General features: G+C 41.5%; 2 protein-coding genes across 28 annotated transcripts in view; one reads left to right on the forward strand and one right to left on the reverse strand.

Moving 5' to 3' along the window:
- kif1aa (kinesin family member 1Aa) overlaps nt 1-27,457 on the forward strand; it is a 399,876-nt gene that overhangs the window by 165,558 nt on the left and 206,861 nt on the right. The window lies entirely within an intron of this gene.
- Nucleotides 1,170-17,539, reverse strand: LOC140725354 (ubiquinone biosynthesis O-methyltransferase-like). Its single transcript, XM_073040703.1, has 5 exons — nt 17,448-17,539; nt 16,994-17,318; nt 14,659-14,874; nt 5,698-5,904; nt 1,170-5,043 (listed from the first exon to the last, which is right to left on the reverse strand). The coding sequence occupies exons 2-5, from the start codon at nt 17,279-17,281 to the stop codon at nt 4,852-4,854; spliced, it is 903 nt and encodes a 300-aa protein (XP_072896804.1). The 5' UTR covers nt 17,282-17,318; nt 17,448-17,539; the 3' UTR covers nt 1,170-4,851.

Consider the following 27,457-nt stretch of genomic DNA (forward strand, 5'->3'; position numbering starts at 1 on the left):
AGCACTAAAATATTCACACTAAGACAGAGGTTTTCATATGATATGTGATAAACTGAAAACATTTGAATGACAAGGTACAGCTCTTAATGGAATCGAAGCCTCCATTGGGTGTTGAGGACCTGGTACAGGCTATGCATAGGGGTGAAGGAAGGACTGGTTTCTGAGAGTGAATATTCTAGGTTTAGAGTCATAGAGTTATTGAAAAGTACAGCCCATCCAGTCCATGCCAAAATCATTTCTACAACCTTTTGTCGGGAAAACTTGCATTCCTAATTGTCCCACAAAAGGAATAGGTTAGTGGTATTTACAATACAATTGTATTGTAAATTTAGTGGAATTTAAAATTATTTTAAATTCCTCAATGAGGCCATGCCTCAATCTTCTGAACTCATGGAGTACAAGCTGTTTATGTGATCTGTCCTCATTGTTTAACACTATAACCCTGATGTTCTCTATTAATTCTGCACAGGAGTCTCTCCAGATCAATACATGCTTTCCAAGGTGCCAAGGTGCCAAGGTGCCAAAAATTGATGATTTTTTAAAAAATGACTTAAAATATCTTTCCTTTATTGAAAGAGTTTGTTTTTACAGATTAAGCACTTGGATGTGCACTGTGAAATGAATAGTAGGCGGGAGAGAGATCCCGGGACCAGTTATTCATTTCCATAGATACTGTCTGACCTGTTGAGGTCCTCCAGCCTTTTGTGTGAGTTGCTTTGGATTGTTTAAATTGTCCTCAGATTGGAGAGTCTTCCATTACTCGCTGCAATCTGTTTCTATAAATTCTAACACTTCCAATTGGCTCTCCTACCAATCTTCCCATTTCCACGAGACATCTGTATTATATCATTTTAATTGCTATTTCTCAAACACTGCATTGTCACTGGGACTGCTCCTCGGTCTGAGGTTTCTGCTGAATTTTAATTTGCAGCAGGATTAATTCATATTGCAGGTTTACCCTGGATAATAATTTGTTTTTACTGTGACAAGCTCTCTCACAAACATTGCAAACAAACACATCCCAATTAATATTTTTCCAATTCTGAGTTAAAAGGTACACGTGAGGAAAATGATTTCGAGATCTTGACTGAGTGTAGATGTTCTCAATCTTGTAATTTGATTCTTGTTATTTTAGCTCACTTCTGACTATTCATAGTAACCATTAGAGATTCGTTTAAAATATTTATTTAACTTTAAAATGCCTCTTTTTTATTGAAAGAGTTCATTTTTACATGGTTAAGCACTTGGATCTGCTCTGTGAAATGAATAGTAGGCAACAGAAGGATCCCATGAATCATGAATTTGTGCAGTGGGGAGTCTCACAGGTTTATGATTCAGAATTGCTGGGGTGGGTGATGGGGAAGAGAGCAGTTGTATTATACATGAGCAATGGTTCACAAAAAGGTCTCACCACCACCTCTGAAGGAACAGACAATACTGGCTCCATGACTTGAATAACTCTCTTGCTTCTTGGCAACCAGAAGCAGAAAAAGCGCTCATCTTGCATTCTGTTCAGAACTCTACTCGGTCAAAGTTTGATCATTACCTCCTCTGAATTATATTCTGGGTTTTAGGTTGTGTATTCTTCCTTCTTGTTTGATTGCTGCTCTGCATTTGAAATCAGTTTGTTACAAAAAAGCCCTCCTCTCACCCAATGCCCCATTGTAGTCTCATCTACCCTACACCATGCAATATCATTGTTGGAGAATATTATTGATACTGAATCTCAAACAGGCTAGTCTTTATTTTCCATTTAAAAGTTTAATAGTTATTTTGAAGGAAAGGTTTAGTAAACTGTTTACTGATTCAATCCCTATTTTGTACTGAATGTGCCTTGTTTCCAGTGGTGATTCTCAGAGTCCAAGAATCTGTCTTTTTTATAAATGTCTTGGATGAGGAAGTGGAAGGGTTATTTAGTAATTTGCAGATGACACGAATGTTGGTGGTGTGTGGATAGTGTCGAAAGTTGTTGTAGGTTACTATGGGACATTGATAGTGCTGAACTGGGCTGAGAAATGGCAGATGGAGTTCATTCCTGAAAAGTATGAAGTGATAAACTTCGGAAGGTCAAACTTGAAAGGCATCTTGGGGTCTATATCCATGGATCCCTCAAAGCTGACATGCAGTTAATAGGGTAATGAAGAAGGCATATGGTGTGTGACTCCTTCATTAGTCAGGAGACTGAGGCTACGTCCACACTCGACCGGATGAATCATAACCGAAGCTTTTTCTCTTTGTTTTGACCCCCGTCCACACTAAAACGGCGTTTTCCTCTCCCAAAAACAGAGCTTTCCTAAAACGCCCTCCAGAGTGTGTAAATTTGAAAACGCCGGTTGGGCAGAGTAATGTGATGGGGTAACCGGATATTCTTTAAAACCGCTGTCATGACGTGCCGGAACAGATGGTGGTGGCATTTCATTGTTTTCCTGAACGCAACCCCCACACAACCTAACTATTTCAGAACAGATGGCAATGAGACTGAAGCCAGAAGAGTTAGAAATGTACTCACCAAATACTTTGACCCATAACTTACTGAATAAATAAGTATACTCACTTTGCCCTGTTTTCTGTCCTTGCTTGTATGAAGGTGGTTTACATAGTTACGCAAGTACTTCTCTGACAACAGATGTGTAACAGCCTAATGCAACATTGTATGAAAATACAAGATAACACTGATGCAGACATGTTTTATACATTTAACAAGGTGCTTTATTAATGCAACAGTCAGTTTTTCAATGTTCCTCGTCAGCCAGGTCATACTATCCGTGAACTCCCTGTCGGTTCCCTCTATACGCACCAGTATTTATTTATTTTTAGTTTTAAGTCCTCCTGCGCAAGAGCCAACAGCTGTCTGTCATTTGGCAATTTCCTTTTAAGTTTTTCTAGTCTGTAAACTGCACAAACACTCACTTTCACATCGAGATTCAACACCAAACATGTTGCTTGTTTTCTGTAGACGTATCCTGCGCATGTCCAGTAGGAGGAGATTCATCGAAATACCCGTTTTAATGTGGATGGAGGTATTTTCAAAAACGCTTGGTGTGGACGCCTATCGTTTTTATGTGAAACTGGCATTTTCAAAATTATCCGGTCTAGTGTGGACGTAGCCTGAGTTCAAGAGTCACTAGATAATGTTGCAGCTCTATAAACTCTGGTTGGACCACACTTGGAATATTGTCTTCAGTTCTGGTCTCCTCAACCCAGGAAGCATATGAAAGCTTTATAGAGGGTAAAGAGCAGATTTTCTACGATGCTTCCTGGAATGGAGAGCATGTTTTATGAGGATAGATTGACTAGCTAGGGCTTTTCTCTTTGGAGTGAAGGAGAATGAAAGGTGACTTTATAGAGGTGTACAAGACGATAAGATGCATAGATCGAGTGGGCAGCCATGGTGGAAAAGGCTAATACAAGGGAACATAATTTTAAGGTGATTAGAGGAAAGTATAGGAGATTGTCAAAGGTAGTTTTTATTTTACACAGTGATAGATACACGGAATGCACTGCCAAAGGATAATGGTAAAGGCAGGCACATCTCAGAGACTCTTAGATAGGTACAGGTTTCTCCCGCTATCCGAAGGTAGAGCGTGCCTATGAAACCGTTTGTAAGCAGGAATGTCGTAAAGCGAAGAAGCAATTACCATTAATTTATATGGGAGAAATTTTTGAATGTTCCCAGACCCAAAAAAATAACCTACCAAATCAAACCAAATAACACCTAAAACCTAAAATAACACTAACATATAGTAAAAGCAGGAATGATATGATAAATATATAGCCTATATAAAGTAGAAATATTTTATGTACGGTGTAGTTTCAGTTATCAAAATCGGGAAGACAGCAAGCCAAATTTGATTCGGAGGAAAAAAATCGGCACATACACACATGCGCACACAACTGCCCACACAAGGCTTCACGGTCATGGTAGTCTTTCTCAGGGTAAAGACGTATAAAGCAGGAGTTTTTTTTTCGTAAAAGCGAAAATCCTCTTTGGTTAGCGAAAACTGGTACTGATGTAGGTCTTTTGTAACAGCGAACTGTCGTAAAGCAAACATTTGAAAAACAGGGGCCACCTGTACATGAATGAAAAAAAAAATGGAGGTCTATGTGGGAGGGAAGGCTTGGATTAATGCTTAAGTAGATAAAACTTCAGCACAACCCACAGGGTTAGCAATTTCTAGAATATAGTGCTATCATTCAAACAACAGGCAAGTTTGTGAGACAATTCTTACTCATGGAATGATAGGTGCTTGGAACTTGCTGCCAGGGAGATGATAGAAGCAGATGTGGTAGTAATATTTATGAGGCATTTTGAAAGGTATGTGACGAGGTAAAGATGGAGGGATTTAGATCACCTGTGGGCAGATGGGATTAGCTTAAATTGACATCATGGTCAGAACAGCCACTGTGGCTGAAGGGCCTGTTCCTGTGCCATATTGTTCTCTTTTCTATTCAAAAAAACAAGTTTATCTCTGCTCTGTACAACTGCATCTGAACAAAGTTATTAACCAGGTAGGGGTCAAGTTTGTTCAGGTAAATTGATGGTATTGACTCCAGATATGTTACTTTATCTCAGACTCCCTTGTAGGGAATGTAAGATACTGTTAAAATGTTGATGTGAATTAGTGGAGAGAGTCAGCAGGAACATTGTCTTGTGATGTAACCTGAAACTTCTGTTCAACATTTCATGACTGTGATGCTGTCCTTGGCACCGGCCTTGATGTGACTAAATTCTCCTGTTTCACTGTTCTAAATCACTGTAACTTTCTTAGCCAACATTTCTTCTCTAGATTATGCTAGCTACTCTTCAATAAAACATATTTCACACTCATCAGCGAAGATGATTGCTGACTCCTAGCAGGTTCCCCTTCTCCATATCGTCATGTGAGCCACTGTCCACTCGTGCTTTCGTGCTGTCTTCCGGAGCAGGATGGACTCATTCTTCTCAGCCAGCAGCTCAAAATGTGAGGAGAAGACCTGCTTCAGCGTGTCAAATCCTCTCACCTCCTTACCGGTGTTATCCTTGTATCCCCCCAGCCAGAGAGACTGTCGACAGAAGGAAAAGGCTGAAGAGTGAATGATGTAACAGGTGCATAATAACTCACTCCCTCTCCCACTCTTACTTTATGTTAACCATTAGTCACACGTTCACATCTCTGAGGTGGCTGTCGACAGCTTACTGATAGTTTACACATTGACGAAGCTTTAAGGTAACCACTATATTGGCTTAAATTAGGAAAACTATTATCAATAGAGACAAACATTGCTACTATTTTAATATCACTTAAGAGCTAACTAGGCTACAAGGTATAAACATGGAAGTATTAAAAGTGCAATAACGATTTATTTTGGGAATACCTGCAGTCATAAAGCTACCAGTTTGCAACTGAAGAGAGGCACTTCCTTAATCAAATGCAAAGGCATCATTGTTCTATACCCTCACTCCGGCTCTCTCAATGTCTACTACAGAATTTGCGTAGACATGCCCTTGATCTAACACTTTATTCTCTAACGGATGCATTGGAATGATGAAACTCCCTTCTGGCTGAATAGTGCTGAGCTCAAGTAGATGCTTTAGGGATAGAGAATAGGAGGAATTATTCTCTATTTGTTCAGCTTAATCAACATGACTATGGTCACACTGAAGTCCATGGGAAATTTGTGACTGAATCGTTTCTTATGTGAAGCAGTTACAGTTACCTTTGGCGTAAACTCTTCCAGCCAGGTGTAGGGTGATGTAATGACAAGGATTCCACCAGGGGCCACCAGCCCTGGGAGTCTGTGCAAGAATGCAAAAGGGTCTGTTAGGCGACAGATCACGTTCGCTGCTAGGACACAATCAAAGGTTCCTAGATCCTCGGGAAGATTACAAGCATCCCCTTGCCTGAAAAGACACCGACTTCTCTCCTGCAGAAGGAAACGGGGAAAGAAATGACAGGTCAAAATGTAATGGTTTGATGTTGATGCAAAGGAAAGAACTGATTTCCTGTTGTCAGTATCTGCATTATATTTGTCATTCAATGGTTATAAACTAAGTAAAAGTCTTTACATCTTTTCTCTAAGCTTCTTGGGCATGATTCCACATGGAACAGCCACACAGTAAACCTGCCTCAACACTGTCCTATCACAAATCCCCGGATCTGGGATTAAATAGAGTCAGCAAGGTTTTTCTGGCAGGAAGGAATGTTGAATGACTATGGGTTCTAAATAAGGGGATTAAGAACAAAATTAAATCTGCTTTTGGTAGAGCCAGATTCAAAACAAGTCACCCAGACGAGAAAATATCTTGTATAGAAAATATCTGTATTTCTCACTCCCTCCAGCTCTAATTGGCAACCGTGAACTGCACCATTTTGTGCTAATGAGTTAGAATGCCATTACTCATTTTCTGCATGCGCATCTTTTTAAAAACAGGATCCTCCTCAGTGGCATCAGTAAATTGAGGCTGACTCAGGTTGGAGAAAAAAAGCTACAAATCCAAATCAGAAAATTCTAGAATTTTTTTTTTGTTGTTTGACTAAATTCATTCAAACCCTGCCTGGACTGATTGTGGGTGTCCACCTTGAAGATTAATTTCAGTGAATGCAAACATTGACCATCAACCACAATGCAAAAAGATGTTCAGAGACTAAAGCTGATAAATGGAGGGCACTGGGAGACGAGTAGAAGTGTGATATATCAATTGTTGCTGAAATGTAGGTTAACAAAGGAATGATAGTATGGCATTCCCGTTTACAGGGTTTTCAGATGAATTAGAAAGGGGGATTAGAAAAAAGGATAGGAACAGAGATGAGTGTTACAGTCAACCATTATGAACAGTGCCCATTGGTTAACTGGCAACCAATTGCAGGCTGACTTTCACTGATTGGTTGTTGTTCATATCAACATCTTGAATGTTCTTGGGTAAATCATTTAAATATTCATGCTTTGGGATGTACTGCTGAGTATTGAGATTTTTGTAGTTGCGTGATTTTACTGATTAAAGGTTTAGTTCGTGTTGTGGTTTCGGGTCTCATCAGTAGTTATAGGCGAGTGAACAAATTGATGACAAAATGATGTATTACATCGATTTGGCAATTGCAGCGGAAGATTTAGGCACAATTCTACAATAGCAGCAAGCTCAATTTGAGGCTGCCTGGCTGAAGTTAATTGAAGCCTTGATCAGCAGGTTACCAGTGAGTCCAACAAGATTGGTGTGAAATACTGAACAGAACTCATGTGAGTCAATTGTTGCATCCATTACCAACTTCTAAGTCAATGTTGCTTCCAGAGTTGTGTTTGAATTGTTGTTCAAATGGTAAGAAGATCTATAATGGGTTGAGCTTACTAGTAAAAATGACTAGTGAAAGACACATACTTTGCTTTGAAAATTGGACACGAGCATTATTTCAACTTCATTCTGCCTAAGAATCCACATGGTCTATCGTTTGACGAAACTGTCCAACAGCTAACAAGCTCTCTTCAGTGTTTGCTGCCATTGCTTAAAACCTCGTTAATCACAATAAAAACTAGCATCACATATGCCAGTATCGTTAATCATGAATGTGAAACTTTCGAGCTGGGTGACATATTTGAATCACAATTCAAATGTCTGACATTTATTTGTGGACTTTAGGCACCTGGTGATGTAGACATTAGAAGCTGTCACTCAAGAATGTCAGAATTTGAGCAACGGGAAACACAATTCTAACCCGGTCAAACAGAGCCATGTCAATGCAGTTTCTAATGGCTCAGGCATCATCATCACTCAGCAGGTCTCCAAGCAGCTAACCACAGCTCGTTGGAACTGTGGTGCATGGCATTATACAAGAAAAACATTTGCAGCAAATGCCAACGCTATGGTCACAAGGTGATTACCGTCCTTCTCTGTCTTCTAAAAACCATCAAAATCTACACGAAGTGTAACAGTCATGTTCAATGTTGACTTTGCCCCCTAGGGATGGTACGTCAGTGTATTTATCAACATCAGTTAGTCAAGCTACAACTTGATAAGGTGTGAAACATCACCATTATCTACAAAGACATGTGACAGGCACTTGAGTCTCCACCAGTCAAATCATCTCATCACTCCACCTGCAGTGCATTGGGTGGAACCGTCCAGCTAATTGTCAGACTGCACTGCATGGTGAAGCTGAACGGAAGCCAGGTCATCAGTGTGTGTTATCTACCAGACCAGCCACCAGATCTAATTGTCCTTGGAATTGACTGGATGGACAAACAATCTTTGGACAAGACTTTTGATTGTAACTTTAGGGTGAAAAATGCAACCTCCTGATGTTTCAATGAATCTAGGGTTCATCATAGATGAGAACGGTTTCGCCCAGATCTCAAAAACATCACTGCAGTCATAAAGATACCTCCACCATCAGATGTCAGCACTTTATGATCATTCTTGGGCACGAACAGTCATTATTCAGCATTTCTCTCAGCGATGCACTTGCTGAGGGATCCAGGCAATGCTCTGCTGAACAAGATGCCACATGGAAGTGGTCTAAACAATGACAAGATGCTTTTGATCAAGTGAAGAATATGCTGTCATCCGACTTTCTCTTGATGCACAGTTGTCATTCGCCATCGTGGCAGATACATCCAACTACAGGGTGGGAGTTGACGTATCTCATATCTTCTCTGATGGTTCTGAAAAACCTGTCATGCATGCAACCAAATCACTGACCACTGCAGAAAGGAACTATGGAAAATTGTGAAGGAAATCTTGGCAATCATCTTTGCTGTGTAGAAATTTCATGAGATACTTTATGGCAGACATTTTACTCTCCTTACTGATCATAAACCACTGTTGTCCATCTTCAGGTCTAAGAAAGGCATCCTGGTGATTACAGCTAACAGTCTACAAAGTTGGGCAACAATGTTATTAGCATGCAATTTTGAAATCTAGTACACATCAACCTAGGTACTGGTGAGGCAGATACCCTCTCCAGACTTGTGAATCAGCAGGTTACTGAAAATGAAGGCACAGTAGTGGCTGCAATTTCAATTGATTGCAAAGTCCACCGGGCTGTATCGAATTTTGCTGAAGATCCTCCGGTCATGGTCAACAAAGTCAGAGCAGAAACAGCTGCAGGTTCTCCTCTTTCAGCATATCTCCAGATGGATGGCCAGTCAAGGTTGAGGATGATGTCGTACCCTTTTACCAATGTAATATATCACTCTCAAGTCTGGACTCCTGCCAAATGTTTGGAGACAGAATAGTAGTTGCCCGAGCACTTTGACCAAAAGTACTGAAACAATTCCACTCGGGATTTAATCGGATGACACCCCTGGCAGGAAGCTTTGTGCACTGGCTGGGTATAGATGAAGATATCACATCTGTATGCAAGCAGTGTACTCAGTGCTCCATGGCAGCATAGAATCCAAGCGGAACCAATTCATAACCATGGCCTCGGGTTACCAGACCTTGGAGTTGAGTGCATATTGTATACACTGGCCCAATCAGCGGGTGTACCAATCTTGTTCCGGTTGATGCTTATTCCAAATGGCCTGAAGTATTATCTGTGAAGCCAATAATGACAGAGGAGGCTACCATTCAACAGCTGTTGTAAATCTTTAGCCACTTTGGGATGCTAGAAACACTTCTTTCTGACAAAGGAACAATTCAGTCCACAGCAGTTTGTTGCATTCTGCCAGAAAAGCTGGAATACCCACATTCACTCACCCTCATATTAACCACAGTCCAATGGCCAAGCAGAGGGGTTTGGGGATACCTTCATAAGACCATAAGATATAGGAGCAGAAGTAGACCATTAGGCCCATTGAGTCTGCTCTGCCAATCAATCATGGGCTGATCCAATTCTTCCAGTCATCCCCACTCCCCTGCTTTCACCCCATAACCTTTGATGCCCTGGCTCATCAAGAACCCATCTATCGCTGCTTTAAGTACACCCAATAACTTGGCCTCCGCAGCTGCTCGTGGCGTCAAATTCCACAGATTTACCATCTTCGGACTAAAGTACTTTCTCCACATCACAGTTCTAAAAGGACGTTCTTCAATTCAAAAGTCGTGCCCTCTTGTCCTAGACTCCCCTACCATGGGAAATAACTTTGCCATATCTAATCTGTTCAGGCCTTTTAACATTTGGAATGTTTCAGTGAGATCCCTCCTCATTCTCCTGAACTCCAGGGAATACAGCCCAAGAGCTGCCAGATGTTCCTCATACAGTAACCCTGTCATTCCTGGATGTAGCATAATACAATATGTCAGCAGAAATGCGTTGAGATTCCCTTCCAACAGTCACTTCTGAAACAAAGCAAGACTGTCAATGCGTTTCTGCTAACTTATTGTGTTAAGTCACATCCAGGTCTCGAGGGGAAGTCTCCAGCTAACGTGTTTTTGGAAAAAAACCACACACAGTTTTGGATGCAATGCTGCCACGGCATCCAACATTCAAGAGAGCAAATGGTCAGGTGCACATAGACCTTGGTTAACGTGTAAAGTTGTTCCTGAAGACACAACAAGTTCATCGGACTGATCATCAAACACGGAGCTTCACCTCCATCTCCTCCTGCAAGGATTCAAGTTACCCCGACTGAACCAACCACCAGCGCAAGCACGGCCACGAACAACATGACAAGAACATGATAGCCTGCAAATACTAAGAAGGACTAATCGGCTGCGTAAGCCGTTGTTCTAATCCAGATCATCTCTTGGCTCAAATCGTACAGGTAATCATCTTCAAGAGGGAGGGTTTATGGTGAGTCGAAACAACCAATTGTTCAGCTGAGAACCAAACCCAGGCTGACTTTCACTGATTGGTAATTGTCCCAATCAACGTCTCATGTATTTTTGGGTAAACCATTTAAATAATCATGCTTTGAAATGTACTGCTGAGTTTTGAGATTTTTATAGTTTCATAGTTTTACTGATTAAAGATTTATTTCATGTTCCATCTTTGTTCTCTATCTTGGCTTCGGGTCTCATCAATAGTTATAGGCGAGCGAATATAACAAGGAACCATGGTTAAGGAAATAATTACAGCTCTGAGAAGGGATAGTATGTTAGACTGGTAATTGAATGGAACTCTGTGTGTTGAACTAATGAATGAAAATGGGATGGCCACACAAATATTTGTGCAATATAGACCTTCAAGCACTCTGATTGACAGCAGGTCAAAATTGTAGGCAAGTTTCAGAAGGTTGTAAAACCAATAAGGCAGTAAAAGTGCCTTATCCCATTGCCTTAAGTGCCTTAATCATACTAATATTAACTGGGGGTCAGTCCATATTAAAAAAAATGGTATAGAGGTCCCTAACTTCCTGAATTGCATTCAGGGGAACTGCCTTCAATTAGTTTGTAGCAAGAGGGGGGCAATTCTAGATTTAATTTTGGGGAATGAAGTTGGATTGAAAGAAGATAAAATGTTCATTAAAATTAGCGTAATGGTGGGAAAGGACAAAGATTTTAAATAGTGGTAATGGTTCTATGTTAAGGACAGTAGCTTTACTGTGTTAAAGAATAATGCACGAAAAGTGACTGGAAAATGGAAAGTGGATATCAAGATGAAGATTCAAAGTATTGTGGATACACACGTTCCCATGTAAAGGAAAAGGGTAGGGTAGGCAAATCGAGAGCCTGCTAAATGACGTAGAGGGAAGGAGAAGGCAAGAAAATGAAAACTGGTGTGAGATACTCAGAGCTTAGTACAGCAAAAAGACCAGAAGTGCAGGTACAAAATATAAAGGAAAAATACAAAACTAAAGGTTATGAAAAAATACCCGTCAGCAGATAGAAAATCTAAATATGCTATATAAGTACATAAAAGCAGGAGTGTAACTGAGGAAAGACTAGGGCCTGTTAGGAAATACAAAGGTAACCTGTGTGTGGAGGCAGAGCATGTGGGTAAGGCTTTTCCCAAGTACTTTGTGGCTCTAGTCACAAAAGAGGGGATGGTGCTGATATGCAGCTAACTTACTGAATGTTGAAAGGACTAGATAGGGTGGATGTGGAGAGGATGTTCTCTGTGGTGGGGCTGTCCAGAACTCGAGGTCATAGCCTCAAAATTGAGGGGAAACCTATTAAAACAGAGGTAAGGAGGAATATTTTTAGCCAGAGGTATGTGAATCTGTGGAATACTCTGCCACAGACTTGGCGGAAACCAAGTCCATGAGTATATTTAAGGCGAAAAGGCATAGAAAGTTGATAGTTTCCTGATCAGTCAGGGTATCAAAGGATATGGCGAGAAGGCAAGTGTATGGGTTCAGTGGGATCCAGGATCAGCCATGATGAAACGGTGGAGCAGACTTAATGGGCTGAATGACCTAATTCTGCTCTTATGTCTTATGATCTTATGGATAGGTCATTAAACCAGATACATGTGAAAAATTGAATGGCTTAAACATTGTAACAGAGGATTATTAAAAGGGTTAGCATCTTTGAATGTGGATAAATAGCCAGATTGAGATGAAATGCATCCCAGGTATATTAAGGGAAGCAAGGGAGGAAATTGCAGACTTTAACAATTATTTCCCAATCCTTCCTGACTACAGGAATGGTGCCAGAAGATAAGTCTGAAAGGGAGAAAAGAAAAAAATCTGCATAATTACAGGCCAGTTAGTTCAACTTTGATGGTTGGAAGACCATTGGAATCTTTCGTAAAGGACAGAAGTACCTCCACTTAGAAAGGCACAGATCAATCAGGATAGTCAGCTTGGATATATAAAGGGAAATGCTCTATCTGACAAACAGCAATGAATTTATTAAGGGATAACGAGATCAGTGAAAGCTATTTTTGAAAGGTTTTTCATAAGATCTCAAATAGTAGGCTAGTCAAAAGGTCAAAGCCTATGGGATCCAAGAGAAAGTCAGAGGAGATGATTGAAGGGAATTGCTGTAACTGGAAGGCTGTTTACTATTAGAATTTCAGAGGGCTCAGCACTCAGCCTCTTGCTTTAAGTAATATAAAGTATATTGAACTAGAGCTAAGTATAGGGTGTGGTAAAGAAGTTTACAAATGACTCAAAAATTGGTCCTGTGGAGAGACGGTTTAGACTATGGGAGGATGCAGATGAACTGATCAATTGAGCAGAAAAAAATAGCAAATTTGATCTGATCTGATATACCCTAATAGGGGAAGAACATAATGTGAAGCAGTTAAAAAAAAATGGATGATATCGTACGATGTGGAACAAATATATCTGTTCACAGATCCTTAAAAGTTAGAGGAAGGATCAATAAGATGATTAAAAATACCCATTAGTTGAGGCATAGAATAAAAGAACAAGAGGGTTATGCTGGAAAGGTGTAGAACATTAATCAGAGCAGGGAGTTTGAATGATGTACAGTACAACATTGATTGGACCAGAGAGGATATGCTAGAATGGTGTACAACATAGCTGACAGCTTGAATACTCTGTACAGTCACTACATTATTGGAAAGATGTGATTACACTGGAGAGAGCACAGAAGATATTTATGAGGATGTTGCTACAAGCTGGAAGAAATATTGGATCAGCTGGGTTTGGTTTCTTGGGGTGGAGAAGGCTGAGGGAAGAATGTGTAAAATTAGAGTGACTTAAATAAGGATTTATTTCCCTTAGCAGGAAGATCATACACCAGGGGCCTTAACATGTTGAGAAAGGACATTTAGAAATGTTTTCCCCTCAGAGAGTAGTCAAGGTTTGGAACTTATTGTCTGAAAGAGTGGTGGAGGCAGAAACCCTCATCACAGTTGAAAGGTAGTTGAATGTGTATTCAAAGACCTGCTCAATTACTGATGCACTCTTGAGGCTTGTTCGGTTGGCAGTTTGACTTTTTCTTTTATAGCTGGCATGGGCACATGGCCAAATGCCTCCTGGGCAGTATATAAGGCCATAAGAAATAGGAGCAGAGTTAGGCCATTTGGCCCATCGAGTTTGCACCACCATTTCATCATGGCTGATATCAGTCCCAATCTTCTGTCTTCTCCCCATATCCTGACCAGTCAAGAACATATAAACTTTTGCCTTAAAATAAATAAAGACTTGGCCTCCACAACTGCCTGTGGCAAAGATTCACCACTCTTTGGCTAAAGAAATTCCTCCTCACCTCTTTTCAAAAAGGGTCGCCCCTCTATTCTGAGGCTGTGTTCTCTGGTCTTCCATTCTTTGAATTTTATAGAATTAATTCTAATATATTCCCTTCAATTAGAAATGTGCTAATCCAACCCAATTGTGGCACGTTGTATACGGAGCAGGAGTTGCTGTTTTGGCTATCTATCTCAGCCAGTGCTGGGTAGCCTCTACACATGATTTGTGTAGCAGACATTGGCACTAATTATTCAATAAAGTTTTCAACGTCTCCGTATGAAGCCTCTTGGGCTGAATTTTACATGGGCAAAATATACTGGCCTGGGAGCAAATAGTGATGTTCCTGACACAAAGGCAAGTAAAGTGAACTAGGATCTGAAGCTAGCATTGCCAGTTTGGGTGGGCAAGATGGATGGGCAGTGGGATACTGTAACAATAATCTCTTCTCCAGTTAATCTATTTGTTGTTAAGAGTAAAAAATAACACTGGAAAAATATTAGAACAAAACTTAGAATATTAGTGATTAAAGAACGCTAAATAATGGAGAGTGAGCACAAAGGATAGATGGAAATAATCGAATGAATAATGCTGAATAGTAGGGATAGAGAACTGGAGTCAGCAAAGGCTTGGCTGAATACTTACAATATCCTGTGGCACCACAGCAGTGTGTTGAACACCCAAGTCTCCTTCAGTGACGGCAGTGTAAGGGAGTTGGCCTTGTTCTTTCAGTTGGTTGCAGGCATTGACAAATGAGTGGCTGAAGTCAATGCCCACTACTTCTTGAAATACCCGGGCCAATTCAAACGAGGCTCTCCCCACAGCACAACCAATGTCCAGGGCTCTGCTGGGAACACCAGTCTAATAGAAGTAAAGAAATCGGTAACAAATCAAACTTGCCACGGTGCAAAGTGCCTTGGATAACATAAAGCATTTTATATCTGGTGAGGATTGGTGTAGTTACGGTAGTGAGATGGAACAGACTCACCTCCCTGACTTAATGCACACAAAATGCTGAAGGAACTCAACAGGTCAGGCAGCATCTATGGAAATAAATAGTCGATGTTTCAGGCTGAGACCCTTTTTCAGGACTGAAAAGGATGGGGGAAGACGCCAGAATAAAAAGGTGGGTGGTGAGAGGAATTAGGCCAGTTGTAAGGTTTTAGTTGAGGACAGGTGGGTGGGAAAAGTCAAGAGCTGGAGAAGAAGGAATGTAATAGGAGAGGAGAGTGGACCATAGGAGAACGAGAAGGAGGTGGGGGCCCAGCGAAGTACAGGAGTATGGGGAGAAGGATTTGTTTACCTGAAAGGGAAACCAATATTCATGCTACCAGGTTGGAGGTTACCCAGATGGAATATATGGTGTTGCTCCTCCACCCTGAGGATGTTGTTATCTTGGCACAACAGGAGGCCAGGATTTCCCTGACTTGCTTTATATGAACATCCCTTCATCCGTGTAATCCATTTCCTTCTGTATTCTGTGGAAAACCCTCAATGGAATTTCCACTGTCAAAATTCCTACTGACTGACTTTCCATTCACATTGACACATATTACACTACAAATTTCCTCCACTGTGTTCTTGCTTCGAAATTTGATGCTCCGGATCCTGTTATGCTCTCTCTCACCATTGTTCCTCCTGGTGTGGCTCTTGTCTTTGGTCCTCTCTGTCCTAGGGATACAGACTTAAATTGACAGAGTGGTCAACTGGTTTGGCTGTTCACTTCTAGATTTGGCAAAGGCATAGAACACTATTGGAGATTACCCATCAAAACCAGCCACTATTCTAGAATCATTTTGCAATGTAATGGTAAACCTGATTCTTTTTTCTCTTTATTGTGAATCACCCTCTTTATGTCCTCTCCCTTATCCATCCCATCATCAGCAACAACAGATAACCTTATTTTCAGTAAGACCAAGACTTCCAAATGGAGCCTTTAGTTTTATCCCCGCTTTCCCTTGGTCACTAAACCAAACATTTAAGATTCAGGACTCTTGCTTTCTGTTAATTGAATTTGGTTTCCACTATAGAGTTATAGAATTAATAGAGAAGTACAGCAGAGGAGCAGGACCTTCAGACCATCTAGTCCATGGCAAACCATTTAAACTGCCTACTTCCATCGACTTGCACCAAGACCATAGCACTCCATACCCCTACCATCCATATTCCGATCCAAACTCCTCTTAGACATTGAAATCAAGCTCCCATGCATCACTTGTGCTGTCAGCTCATTGCACACTCTCATGAACCTTTGATTGAAAAAGTTTTCCCTCAAGTTCCCCTTAAACTTTTCACCTTTCACCCTATAACACTATGGTTGTACTCCCATGCAATCACAGTGGAAAATGCCTGCATGCAACCCTATCTATTGCTGGTTGTCATCATCATACCTGAAGGGTATCATTTTCTAAATTCCTTTCATGCCCTCTCATTCCGGAGGTCGCTGTTCCAAAGCCACTCTTACTGTAATAACCCTTGTAAGGTACCAGTATGTCTTCAGTTGCTTATCTCCCATTTTTTTCAACCTGTTCTTGCCCTCCAAATTGAATCAGTTTTTCTTTGTTGTTGTGGATTTGAGTCCCTCTCCAGAAATTCAGACATGAAGTACTGACTTGAACTGCTCATTACTGCAGGTATATTACACTGCTGAAAGTGCCTGCCCAGCTGAATCCACTGAACTATTGCCCCATCTGCCAACTCAGCTGGGTCAAGAAGATCCCAAAGCATTCTCTCAAAGAACAGCATTGATTTCTCCCCAGTCTGGCCTTGAATCAATCTCACGGAAAGAGATTATCACCTTTCTGCTTCTGAAAATCTGTTCTCACATATCAACTACTTAAGTCTCTGAACTCCCTGTGGCTTGGTGAATATCCATGGTCAGCTACTAAAAATCAGCACAAACTTTTATAACATTGATTTAAGCAACAGTTTCTGTAATAATTATTTCAAATAAAGGGTCAGCAGGTGCTGAGACTGTTACCTGTTGGGTGATGTGTTTGATGCATTCCTCAGCACACCTCCGTGGGAAGTTCTGCTCTGTGGCTGTGTTTGTGATGTACAGCGACTGCACCTGGGGCGAACCGTAGTGGAAGAGGAGGTACTCATTTTGGGCTCGCTGTGTCTCATATACACCATTCCTCAGTGGTCCTCTTCCTTCTGGTGTCCTGTGATGTCTCCACAAGCGGTAAAGGGCATATCCGCCTGCAAGGAGGACTACAGATCTGACCAAATAAGGCTTCTCGTCCCTCAGCAGAAACATGGCAGGCATCGTACAGCAGGCTTATACTGCAGGCAGCAGAGAGGAGCTGTGGAAGCATTCAAAGAGAAAGGGAGAAGTTAGCAGCTGTACAGTGTCCTGCAAATGAAGGCATTCACTTCCTTCAGCACTGGGTCTGAACAGTCCTTTAAAAGATTGAAGTTTAAAGTCACTTTACCTCTAGCAAATGCCTTTTTTGTAGTAGTAGTCTGCAGTTGCTGTGCACAGAGACGAGCTGGCACTCAACAGTAAAGCTAGCTGAAGGTCCCCCCACCCCCACCCTGGTTAATTGGACGAGTTTAACCTTTGTCCTTGAGGAGTTCTGTTCCCATTGGATAGAACATACGGTCAAACTGAATATGCCCACGTCCTATCCAGCTGCATGCTGCATTTTACCAGCTCCTTTCATTTCACGTTCCAGTTGGGATTGACAGATCCAAAAGCAGCTTCTCTGCGACATGGAAGCATAATCCATTTTTCCGGATCTCTTGAATGGGTCCTCAAAAAGTAACGTGCACCCGATTGGCCTAGCCTGGACACATCAGCCTTTAATTCCCCAGGCCTATTTCAGATTAGTTGTCAGGACAGTATGGGAGAGAGAACCACCATCAGAGTCTGCAGAAGAGCCCATGTCCACTGTCATATATGTAAAACTATAGTGGATATGTTACTTTTGATCGGATTATAAATCACAGTATCTTGGGAGTTCAGAGCACTAACTGGAAACAGCAAAGCTTTAATTACATAGAGATTACCGTTGAGAGGAAATGACTGAGTAAACATGCACTCAGTGCCTGTAATGAGGTTTGCTCACACAGTCCACAGGCATGCAGCATTTTCAATCAAGGTTGACTTGCCATAGGGAAGGAGCTTGTACACGATGGAATCTTGTTGGGATATGTTTAGTCAGAAAGAGAAATATCACAGGCTGAAGCAAGGAAAGGATTATATCAGGAGACTTTAAGGAAGTGTGTAATCGAATGGCCCTTACACTCCAGTAACCCGCTCTTTGATGGACATCTGCGGTTCCACCTAAAGTCACTTCAGCCCAGGTATTGTAGGCTTGGTCCAAATGTAGACCACAGAGTTAAACTTCAGAAAACAAAGTGAGACCGAGTGTCTGTGACATCAACCATCATTTTAGTAAATTGATATCAAGGAATTCTGATAAAACTAATCCTGGTCAGAATTATGGGTAGAGTCTCTACTGATTAAAGTTAACCCACCAGCAAAGGAAGATGGTTGTGATGGTTGGAAACCAATCAACTCAATTCCTAGACATTGCAGTGGAAATTCCTTGAGCTCCAGATTTGGGGGACTGACTGTTCTGTGGAAATGATCTTGAATACTCTAGGAATATGAAATTAAACTCACTGTCAATAATTTCCACCTTTAGCCTCACTCTCAATAAGTTTTCCTTCAGCTCCTCCCACTTCCTCCAAACCAAATGTGCAGCAGTGGGCATATGCATGGGTCCCAGATATGCCTGCCTTTTTGTCAGCTACATAGAACAATCTATATTCCAAGTCTACACCTGCATCACTCCCCAACTTTTCCAATGCTACATCTTGCAACCGTGCTGATCTCGTTGACTTCATCAACTTTGCCTACAACTTCCAACCTGCCTTAAAATTTACTTAGTTGATTTCGGACACCTCCCTCCGCTTTTTTGATCTCTCTCTCTCTCTCTAGAGAAAGTTTATCTACTGATTCCTTTTGCAAACCCGCTCAATCTCACAGCTACCTGAATTATGCTGCTTCCCACTCTGGCATTTGTAAAAATGCCACTTCCGTTCTCTCAGTCCCTCCATCTTTGTCATGTCTGCTCTCAGGATGAGGCTTTTCAATCCAGTACTAATGAGATGTCTTCCTTCTTCAAAAGAAGGGGGCTTCACTTTCTCTACCATCAACGCATCTCTTCCATTTTGTGCATGTCTGCTCTTACCCCATCCTCCTGCCACGCTACCAGGGATGGGGTTCTTTTTTGTCCTCACCTACCACCCCACCAGCCTCTGTATCCAGCATGTAATTCTCTGAAACTTCCTCCACCTCCAACTGGATCCACCACCACATCTTTCCCTCCTCTCACCCACTTTCCACTTTCTGTTGGGATTCCCTTGTCCATTCATCCTGCCCCATTAATCTCCTTCCTGGCACTTATCCTTGCAACCGGAACAAGTGCCATACCTGCCCCTACACCTCCTCCCTCACTATCATTCAGGGCCAAAAACAGTCCTTCCAGGTGAGGTAATAAGTGTTGGGGTCTTCTACTGTATCTGGTGCTCCTGAAGTAGCCTATAGTATTTTGGTGAGACTTGACATAGATTGGGAGACCGCTTTGCTGAACACCTATGCCAGAAAAAGTGGCATCTCCCAATGGCTACCCACTTTAATTCTACTCCCCATTCCCACTCCGACATGTCTTCTCTACTGTCAAGATGAGGCCTCATTCAGGTTGGAGGAGCAACACCTTATATTCCATCTGGGTAGCCTCCAATCTGATGACATAAACATCGATTTCTCAAACTTCTGGTATATACCCTCACCCTTAACCATTCCCATTCTCATTTCCCTCTTCACCTCATTCCTTGCCTGCCCATCACTTCCCTCTGGTGCTCCTCCCCTTTCCATTTCTTCCATGCTCTTCTACCCTTTCCTATTAGATTTCCCCTTCTCCAGCCCTTTATTTCTTTCACCTATCAGCTTTCCAGCTCACTACTTCACCCCTCTACTCTCTCCCCTCTCTCACTTTCACCTATTACCTACCACCTTGTACTTCTTCCTCCCCTCTCCTGCACCTTCTTGCTCTAACTTCTCAACTTTTTCTTCCAGTCCTGATGAAGGGTCTCGGTCCGAAACATTGACAGTCCACTCTTCTCCGTAGATGCTGCCTAACCTGCTGAGTTCCTCCACCATTCTGTAGATTTTCTCATCTTTGTGTTGAACTCCCTGTGTTTGTGAGACTAAGCACTCCGAATTGGATGAGACTGACTGTACCTAAAGGAATTGGTGTGAATGTATGAGAGAGAGAGTATGGTACAGGGGAATCAGTGGGGAAATGGGACTGATGTGATTGCTCTGAGAACAGGCATGTACTCAGTGAATCAGTCGGCTTCCTTCCATGTCACAAAAAATCAGAAAAGAAATTGGGAAGTCTGATAGGTCAAAGAAGATCATATTTGCTGATGAGTACCTGTTATTCAGTTCTATGTACAGTCTCTCAAATAGTGAAGCAGTTTTACACTGCATTCAGCCAGACTGTTCCACATGAATATTTAGTCTGATTTGCATAAATAACACGTCCAGTGCCAGATAATGAGTGTATCTGTAACAAGAGACTCAAGCTCCCCCACCTGCCATTCAACACATTGCATTACCCAGCCCTCCACCATCGGCAACCCGAAGGTCACCCATGGCTGGACCAGGCACAAGAGTATGTCAGAGGCTGTGTATTTTTGCAGGGGTGACTCACGTCCTGATCCCAGTGCTTGATAGGCATTAGTCAAGCTTATGAGTGAATGCATTTTACCAGCCAAGATGTGTGCAACCCAACAACGGTCAACAAACTGTATACTCGACTGGCACCCCCATCCTCCACCCCGGACATTTGCTTCTTCCATCTCCAGCAGTGGAGTGCACTATCTACAACATGATCTGCAGCTCATCAAGACCCCGAATGCACATTCCAGCTCCAAACCTGATTGCTGAAAAGAACAAGGGCAACAATAGCATGAGAGTGTCACCTTCAGCATTTCACTTGCTCCTTTCACCAGTCTCTCCATAACTCACTAGGCTCTCTTACTGTCCTCAATGTTTACCATGTCCGCAAGTTGTATGTTCTCTGAAAGTCTGTAAAATTATGCCTTGTCTGTCTGAATCTGAATTAGTTGGGCAAGGCAGCAACTAGCTCAGTAGGTCAGCTTGTAGAACTGCAGCCCCATTGTTCAATCCTGACTGTATGGAGTTTGCACTCTCTCCCGTGACCACATGAGTTTTCTCTGGGTGCTTCAGTTTCCTCACACATCCCAAAGACACGGGGATTGGATGCTGTAAACATTTATTCTAGAGTTTAGACAAATGGTAAAGTTAATGAGGATGTGGAGAAGATAAAATGGGTTAGCATATCATTAGTGTATGAAATGCATTCTTGATAGTCTAATTCTCTATAAGTCTATGCAACTCCTGAGGAACACTACTATATAGTTCCATTCAATCTGATAAAAAGCCCATCATTACCATTTTCTCCTATTAGATTCCCAAAAGCACTACAGAACCAAAACTGGCCCTTAAGCCCATCTGGTGCATGCCAGTCTGGTCCAATGCCTTTTCCCATCTACCTGCACTTGGACCATAGCCTTCCATACTTCTCTTGTTCATGTACTTTCCAAACTTCTCTTACACGATGTAATTGCGCCACACTTTGAGTGAAGATGATCCCCCTTCAGACTCCCGTGAAATAGCTCACATTTCTGCCTAAGCCTGTGACCTTGAGTTCTCTTCTCACCCAACTTGAGGAGCAAAAGCCTGTGAGTATTCACCCCATCTATACCCCGCATCATTTTGTATCCCGCTATAGGATGTCTGATTACATAAAATGAGAAGTGAAGGAAGGTTTCCCATCTTCCAGTTCACATCCTATTCAGTGCTCTCTGTCCCAGCAGATGGAATTAGTGCCGGGAGTGTCCCACAGCTTGCTCCCAATGTTACCTTCTCTACCCAATCTCTCTTCTTCTAATACTTCTCCCCAGTCATACTTCTTTTGTCACATTCCACTTTCCTTTCATCCTGTTCCCCGGATGGGCTGCCAGGCACTCGAGCACCATAACTGCTGACTTCTCTTTTCCAGTGGCAACCCATACCTTCAGGAGATGATGAGCAACAGGAATTAAAGTAAGATATCAAATGGGAGGATATAATCGGGGAGGCCACTTTCATCTCGGAATGAATTAGTTTGAAAAGAGAAATAAATGTATCACTGTGGAGTGTGTACTTACCACTAATGAGCACTTAATGGCTGTAGAAATCATTTCCATCACAATATGGTTAGCACAGGGCTAATTATTTCATGAACCTTGTAGGAATAATTAGCCCTGTGGAATCAAACCAGAGAGCATCTGGGTGATGGAACCTGATCACACAGGCCATAAAGCATGTCAATGGAGCAGAGTGTGTGTGGTAAATAAGTGAAGAGACCAAACAGGCATGAAATAAATAATGATTAACATCCCTCAATAAGGAGTCGGGACGTGGGGGAGGGGGTGTAATTCTAAAACAGCCCCTCGGGTTAATGTGCCCTTTAAAAGTATTTCCAGTAATGCCTCCTTCATTAATAACAACCTCTGCTTCTTTCAGGGTGTTGTCAGTCCAAAATTAGTGTCACAATCCTGATCTGTTTAGGCACCCATACTGATTTCAGTTTCAACAGAAGAATTGAATTGAATTGAATTAACTTTATTACTTACATCCTTCAATACACGAGGAGTAAAAATCTCTACGTTACGTCCTCATCTAAATGTGCAATTTATAGTAATTTATAATAAATAGTGTTTACAACAGGACAGTCAATATAACAGAAATACAATTGTATCAGTCTGATGGCCTTGTGGAAGACTGGTGTTAAGTCAGACAGTAACATTTCCAAGCAGGCAGGCTGATGATTGAAGTTAAAGGCAGACATTTCAGTCTTGTGATGAGCAGCTGATATTTACGGTAATTGCTAATGGCTAGAATTAAATGCCACAATTATTCACCAAGTAGGTAGAAAAATGGTGACTTCACATGGACATAGTGTCTTGGAAGAAGCGCTGAATCAAGTTATTTCTGTTGTGTGCAGTTTTGGACACATTTAAAAAAGGTGAATCGCTAGGTCTGCAGGAGGTTCAGGCAAGAATGATCAGGGTGAAGGCTTAGTCTTACGCTTCCAAGAATTCAGCATGTTTTGATGAGGGTTGAGGCAGCTAGGGTCTTGATGGGATCCTGTTTGAGATTTTTCAAAGAATGAAGTGGTTGGAATAAAAACAATTAGAAAGCTTACAGTGCATAATATGGAAGATAGTGACAGGTTTGTGGTATAATGAATTACTCAGGGCTGTTACAGTGGGAAACTTTGGAGTGCTAGCGAGAAGGGCATTGAACAAAATGGAGTACTCAATAATTCTCAGTCAGTCTTCAAGGTGTCTCACTTGCAGAGGAAAGAATCAGCGAGGCCACGCTGGAATGACAGATTTTGGCATCTAGTGCAGAAGTGAGGACAGGCAGCATGAGAGACAGAGAGAGAGGTCAATACTAGCGATGTAGAGAGAGGGCAGTGTTATGGAGGTTGAGGGAGGAGGTGTTATGGAGGTGAGAGAGGGGGTAGTGGCATACAGGTGGAGAGATTGTGATGTTGCAGAGGTGTTACAGTGAGTGTCACAGAGGTGAAGAGGAGTTACAGTCAGGGAGAAGACTATGGACAGTGTTACAGATGGGAAGAGAGGACAGTGTAATGAAAATGCTCCCAGTAACGGCTCAAGGATAAGTCTGAGGCTCATCTCAGGTCTATGTAATAAAGTATAGTTGTGATCAGCCACCGAGGTGTTGGTGGAGGGGCTGACAGATCCAGCGGGATGTGTATCAATTCAAATTCAAAGATTGGATGGGAAAATCAGAGTGATAAAAGAGTGTGCTTCAGCTGCAGAAGAAATGGCAGATGGGTAGAGATCACTTGGCACCTCTTCATAAGGATCATTTTATGTACAATTCTCCTGAGGGAGAGAGACTGAACGGCACCAGTCAGTCTATACAGTACATCTCCCCCAGGTGCTGAAGCACAAAGGACCATGCACAGATATCTCTCTGGGGCAGAGGGGTTAAGGAGTCAGCTTTCAGTTTTCAGCTATCTAAGAGACATTGGTATTCATAAATAGTCAAATATTATAGGTCTAGGGTGCCATTTCCTGAATATGGAACGTTACACATCATGCATTAAAGTCAAATTAAAGTTCCTGCTGTTGAGAGACATTTCCTGAGGGAAGGATTGATGGCACATACTAATCAGTGTTCAGATTTCAAAGAGACAAGTGCTATCCAGAGTAAGTCTCATATTCTAATACCAAAACCTCACCGACTAGCAATGGAGAGGCACATTGGAGTTGGTTGTGCTGGAATATGAATGAAAGTGACACCAGCCAGTCAGACTAACATCAGGAAGCAGTTCTTCGCACAGTGAGTTGTGGACACGTGGAACAAACTATCTGGTTGTATAGTTGGGAGTAGTACTTTTAGACACTTCTAAATCTAAGCTCGATAGTTATTTCAACACACTATGTAAATAGGAATCTGGCAAGGTTTGTTGGGCCAAATGATCCATTTTTGTCAAAAACCTTCTCATGTTCTACTATGAACCTAGTCTTTTTCTGAATTTTCAGATTAGTACTTAGCTGAGCATCCAATGAAATGAGCACTGTGTTCATCCAGCCCAGAGATTCATGTCACTGATTCCTCATAGATTTGCGCCATTCCTTTCACCTTTTCAACTGCACCTTGCTTGCAATGCCCTCCTTGAACCCTCACATCTTACCCCACCTGCCATTTTGTGTCAGTTTCACCTGTAGGAATGTTACTCAAAGTAACATTCACTATTCACTTCACTATTGAAAGGACCTCTTCAATAGCCAGAAATCACATTCTTCGCCCTTCTCATCAATGTCAAAATCTAGATTCAGTCAGGAGTACTGGCACCTGGTGTTCGAAATTCTGTCAATAACATTTTAGCTCATAAAGTAGGTGTGAGCATGGACAGTCTTAACTTTAATCAGCAATTACTTTTTGTACTCCCAGTCCCAATTAATCAAAACTGGCAATTTAAGTGAAGTACTGAGGAAGAACTCACTTTTTGAGATACCATATTTTGAGTGACACATTAACAAAGATTCTGATTCCCTTTGAGTCTTGAATAAAAATTATTCTTAAATCCTATAAAATGGCACAGTCATTTTGTGCTGTAATTTGGACTTTAGAGTCTACAGATTATCATGGTAATTAACTGCATTCCAATCGTGTCAATAATTGTGAATCGCTTTATGCATCCCTTCATGAAAATGCCATATAAAGCAAGGCAGTTACTTCTGTCCATTGTGGTCTTTCTGTTTAAAATTATGTTATTTTGTTCATGGAGTTCCATATCAGCTTTCTAAATCTTTCTAGCTGGTGTGGTAATCAAAGATTTACATTCACAGACATTCAGGATTAACAAATCTAAACAGGAGTTTCAGATAGCTAATGGATTAACAGATACCCAGGTTGAATGACTAGTTGGAATCTGCTCAAGGAGGCTCAAATATTTCATGTATAAGAAATTCTAATCAAATGTTCAAAATACTTATCTCTAGATGAAAAGATAGCCAAGAGTAAGTTACAGACTAGATGTTAACCAAGGTGATTAGCTAGATTATATATAAAATGCATATTTGGCTCAGATAGCTGCTTATATACCACATGAGAGAACAGCAACATTGTTCAGAGCTGTCCCCTAGAAAAGATTTACCAGGATATAAACACGAGAAAGTCTGGAGATGCTGGAAATCCAAAGCAACGCACACAAAATGCTGAAGGAACTCAGCAGGTCGGGCAGCATCTATGGAAAAGAGTAAACAGTCGATGTTTCAGGCCGAGGCCCTTGTTCAGGACTGGAAAGAAAGGGGGAAAACCCCAGAATGAAAAATGGGTGGAGGGACCTGAAATGTCGACTGTCTATTCATTTCCATAGATGCTGCCTGACCTGCTGCATTCTACTCACATTTTGTGTGTGTTACCAAGATGTTGCCTGGACCTGGTGGCATGAGTTACAGGGAGAAGTTTTGTTGACATTATTCCCTGGAGCGTAGGTGATACAGGGGTGATAAAGATATATAAGATCATGAGGAGCATAGACAGTGAAAGCACATGTTATTTTTTTCCCCCCAGGAAGGGGATGCTAAAACCAGAAGGCAAGAGTTTATGATCAGAGGCGAGAGATTTAAAAGGGAAGTTAGATGCAGCTTCTTCATGCAAAAGTTGTGTGTGTTTGGAATGAGCTGACAGAAATAATGAGGTGGGCACATTAGCAACATTTGAAAGCCATCTAGATAAGTATATGGGTAGTAGAGGTTTAGTGGGCCGTAGGCCTAATGTGAGCAAATGCAACTAGCTCACTGGGCTTCACAGTCAGCGTGGACAAGTTGGGCTGAAGGCCTGTTTCCATGCTGTATGACTTTCTGACTCTGGAAGAGTTTTCATTCTGAAACAAAAATGCAGGTCAGTCACATGCTTAATAACTAATCCAGTGCTGTCATTGACTGGACTGTTGACTCTGTTTCTTTAGCTACAAATACTGCCTAATATACTGACCATTTCTGGCATTTTCCAGCAACAAAGTATCTTCTGGTGGATTTCAGTGCATCTAACAGTATCTATGAGGTTGAATGAATTGTCAACATTTCAGGTTCAAACCCTGCATCAGGACTGATATTTTTCTATTTTTGGCATCTTGGCATTTCCTATATTTGCTTAACAGCCTGCCCATTTAGGTTATTTGTATTGAGTTCCAGTGTTTTGTAGGCAGGAGGTATCAGTGGTCCATTTTAACTGTACTGTAATAGTAACTGTCTGTGATAGTATTGTCTTGCAGCACTCAAGGAGTATGGAAAGATGACCTCTCTTGTGGTTGGAATGTCTGGAGGTTGTAGGTGGATGAAGGAAAATGAATTAAAGAGAAAAGGGGGTTTGAAAAGATTAAATAACTGGAAGCACCTTCTGCTGGAAAACTAAGTGTTAGCTGTGATTAATTGCCACGTATGGCCTTGTATACTTACAACAGTAGTGAGAGTGTTTTCATGGGCAGGGTGACTGCACTTCTATAGTATCTAAAGTTCAAAGTAAATTTATTATCAAAGTGCATATATCTTAATGTATATTTCTTTGAGATTCACTTTCATGCAGGAATTTACAGAAAAATTAAGAGATTAGCATAATTTATGAAAAACATAAAGTGATAAATAACCAATATGCATAAGAAGACAAATTGTACAAATAAAAATTGCACAGAGAACATGAACTGTAAAAAGTCCTTGAAAGTGAGCCTGTGGGCTGTGGAACCAGTTCACAGTTGTGGTGAATGAACTCATCCACACTGATCCAAGAGCCTGGTGGTGTGGGACCTAAGGTTTCTAT

This window comes from Hemitrygon akajei, chromosome 3 (genome assembly GCF_048418815.1).
Source record: "Hemitrygon akajei chromosome 3, sHemAka1.3, whole genome shotgun sequence".
Lineage (NCBI taxonomy): Eukaryota > Metazoa > Chordata > Chondrichthyes > Myliobatiformes > Dasyatidae > Hemitrygon > Hemitrygon akajei.

What these genes read in the sequence shown, in the direction of transcription:
- LOC140725354 (XM_073040703.1), bottom strand. Translation starts at nt 17,281, where the DNA reads ATGCCTGCCATGTTTCTGCTGAGGGACGAGAAGCCTTATTTGGTCAGA. An exon ending in TCAAACACATCACCCAACAG is followed by an intron (nt 14,875 to 16,993) that starts GTAACAGTCTCA and finishes TACTTCTATTAG; the next exon opens with ACTGGTGTTCCCAGCAGAGC. An exon ending in TGGAAGAGTTTACGCCAAAG is followed by an intron (nt 5,044 to 5,697) that starts GTAACTGTAACT and finishes TTCTGTCGACAG; the next exon opens with TCTCTCTGGCTGGGGGGATA.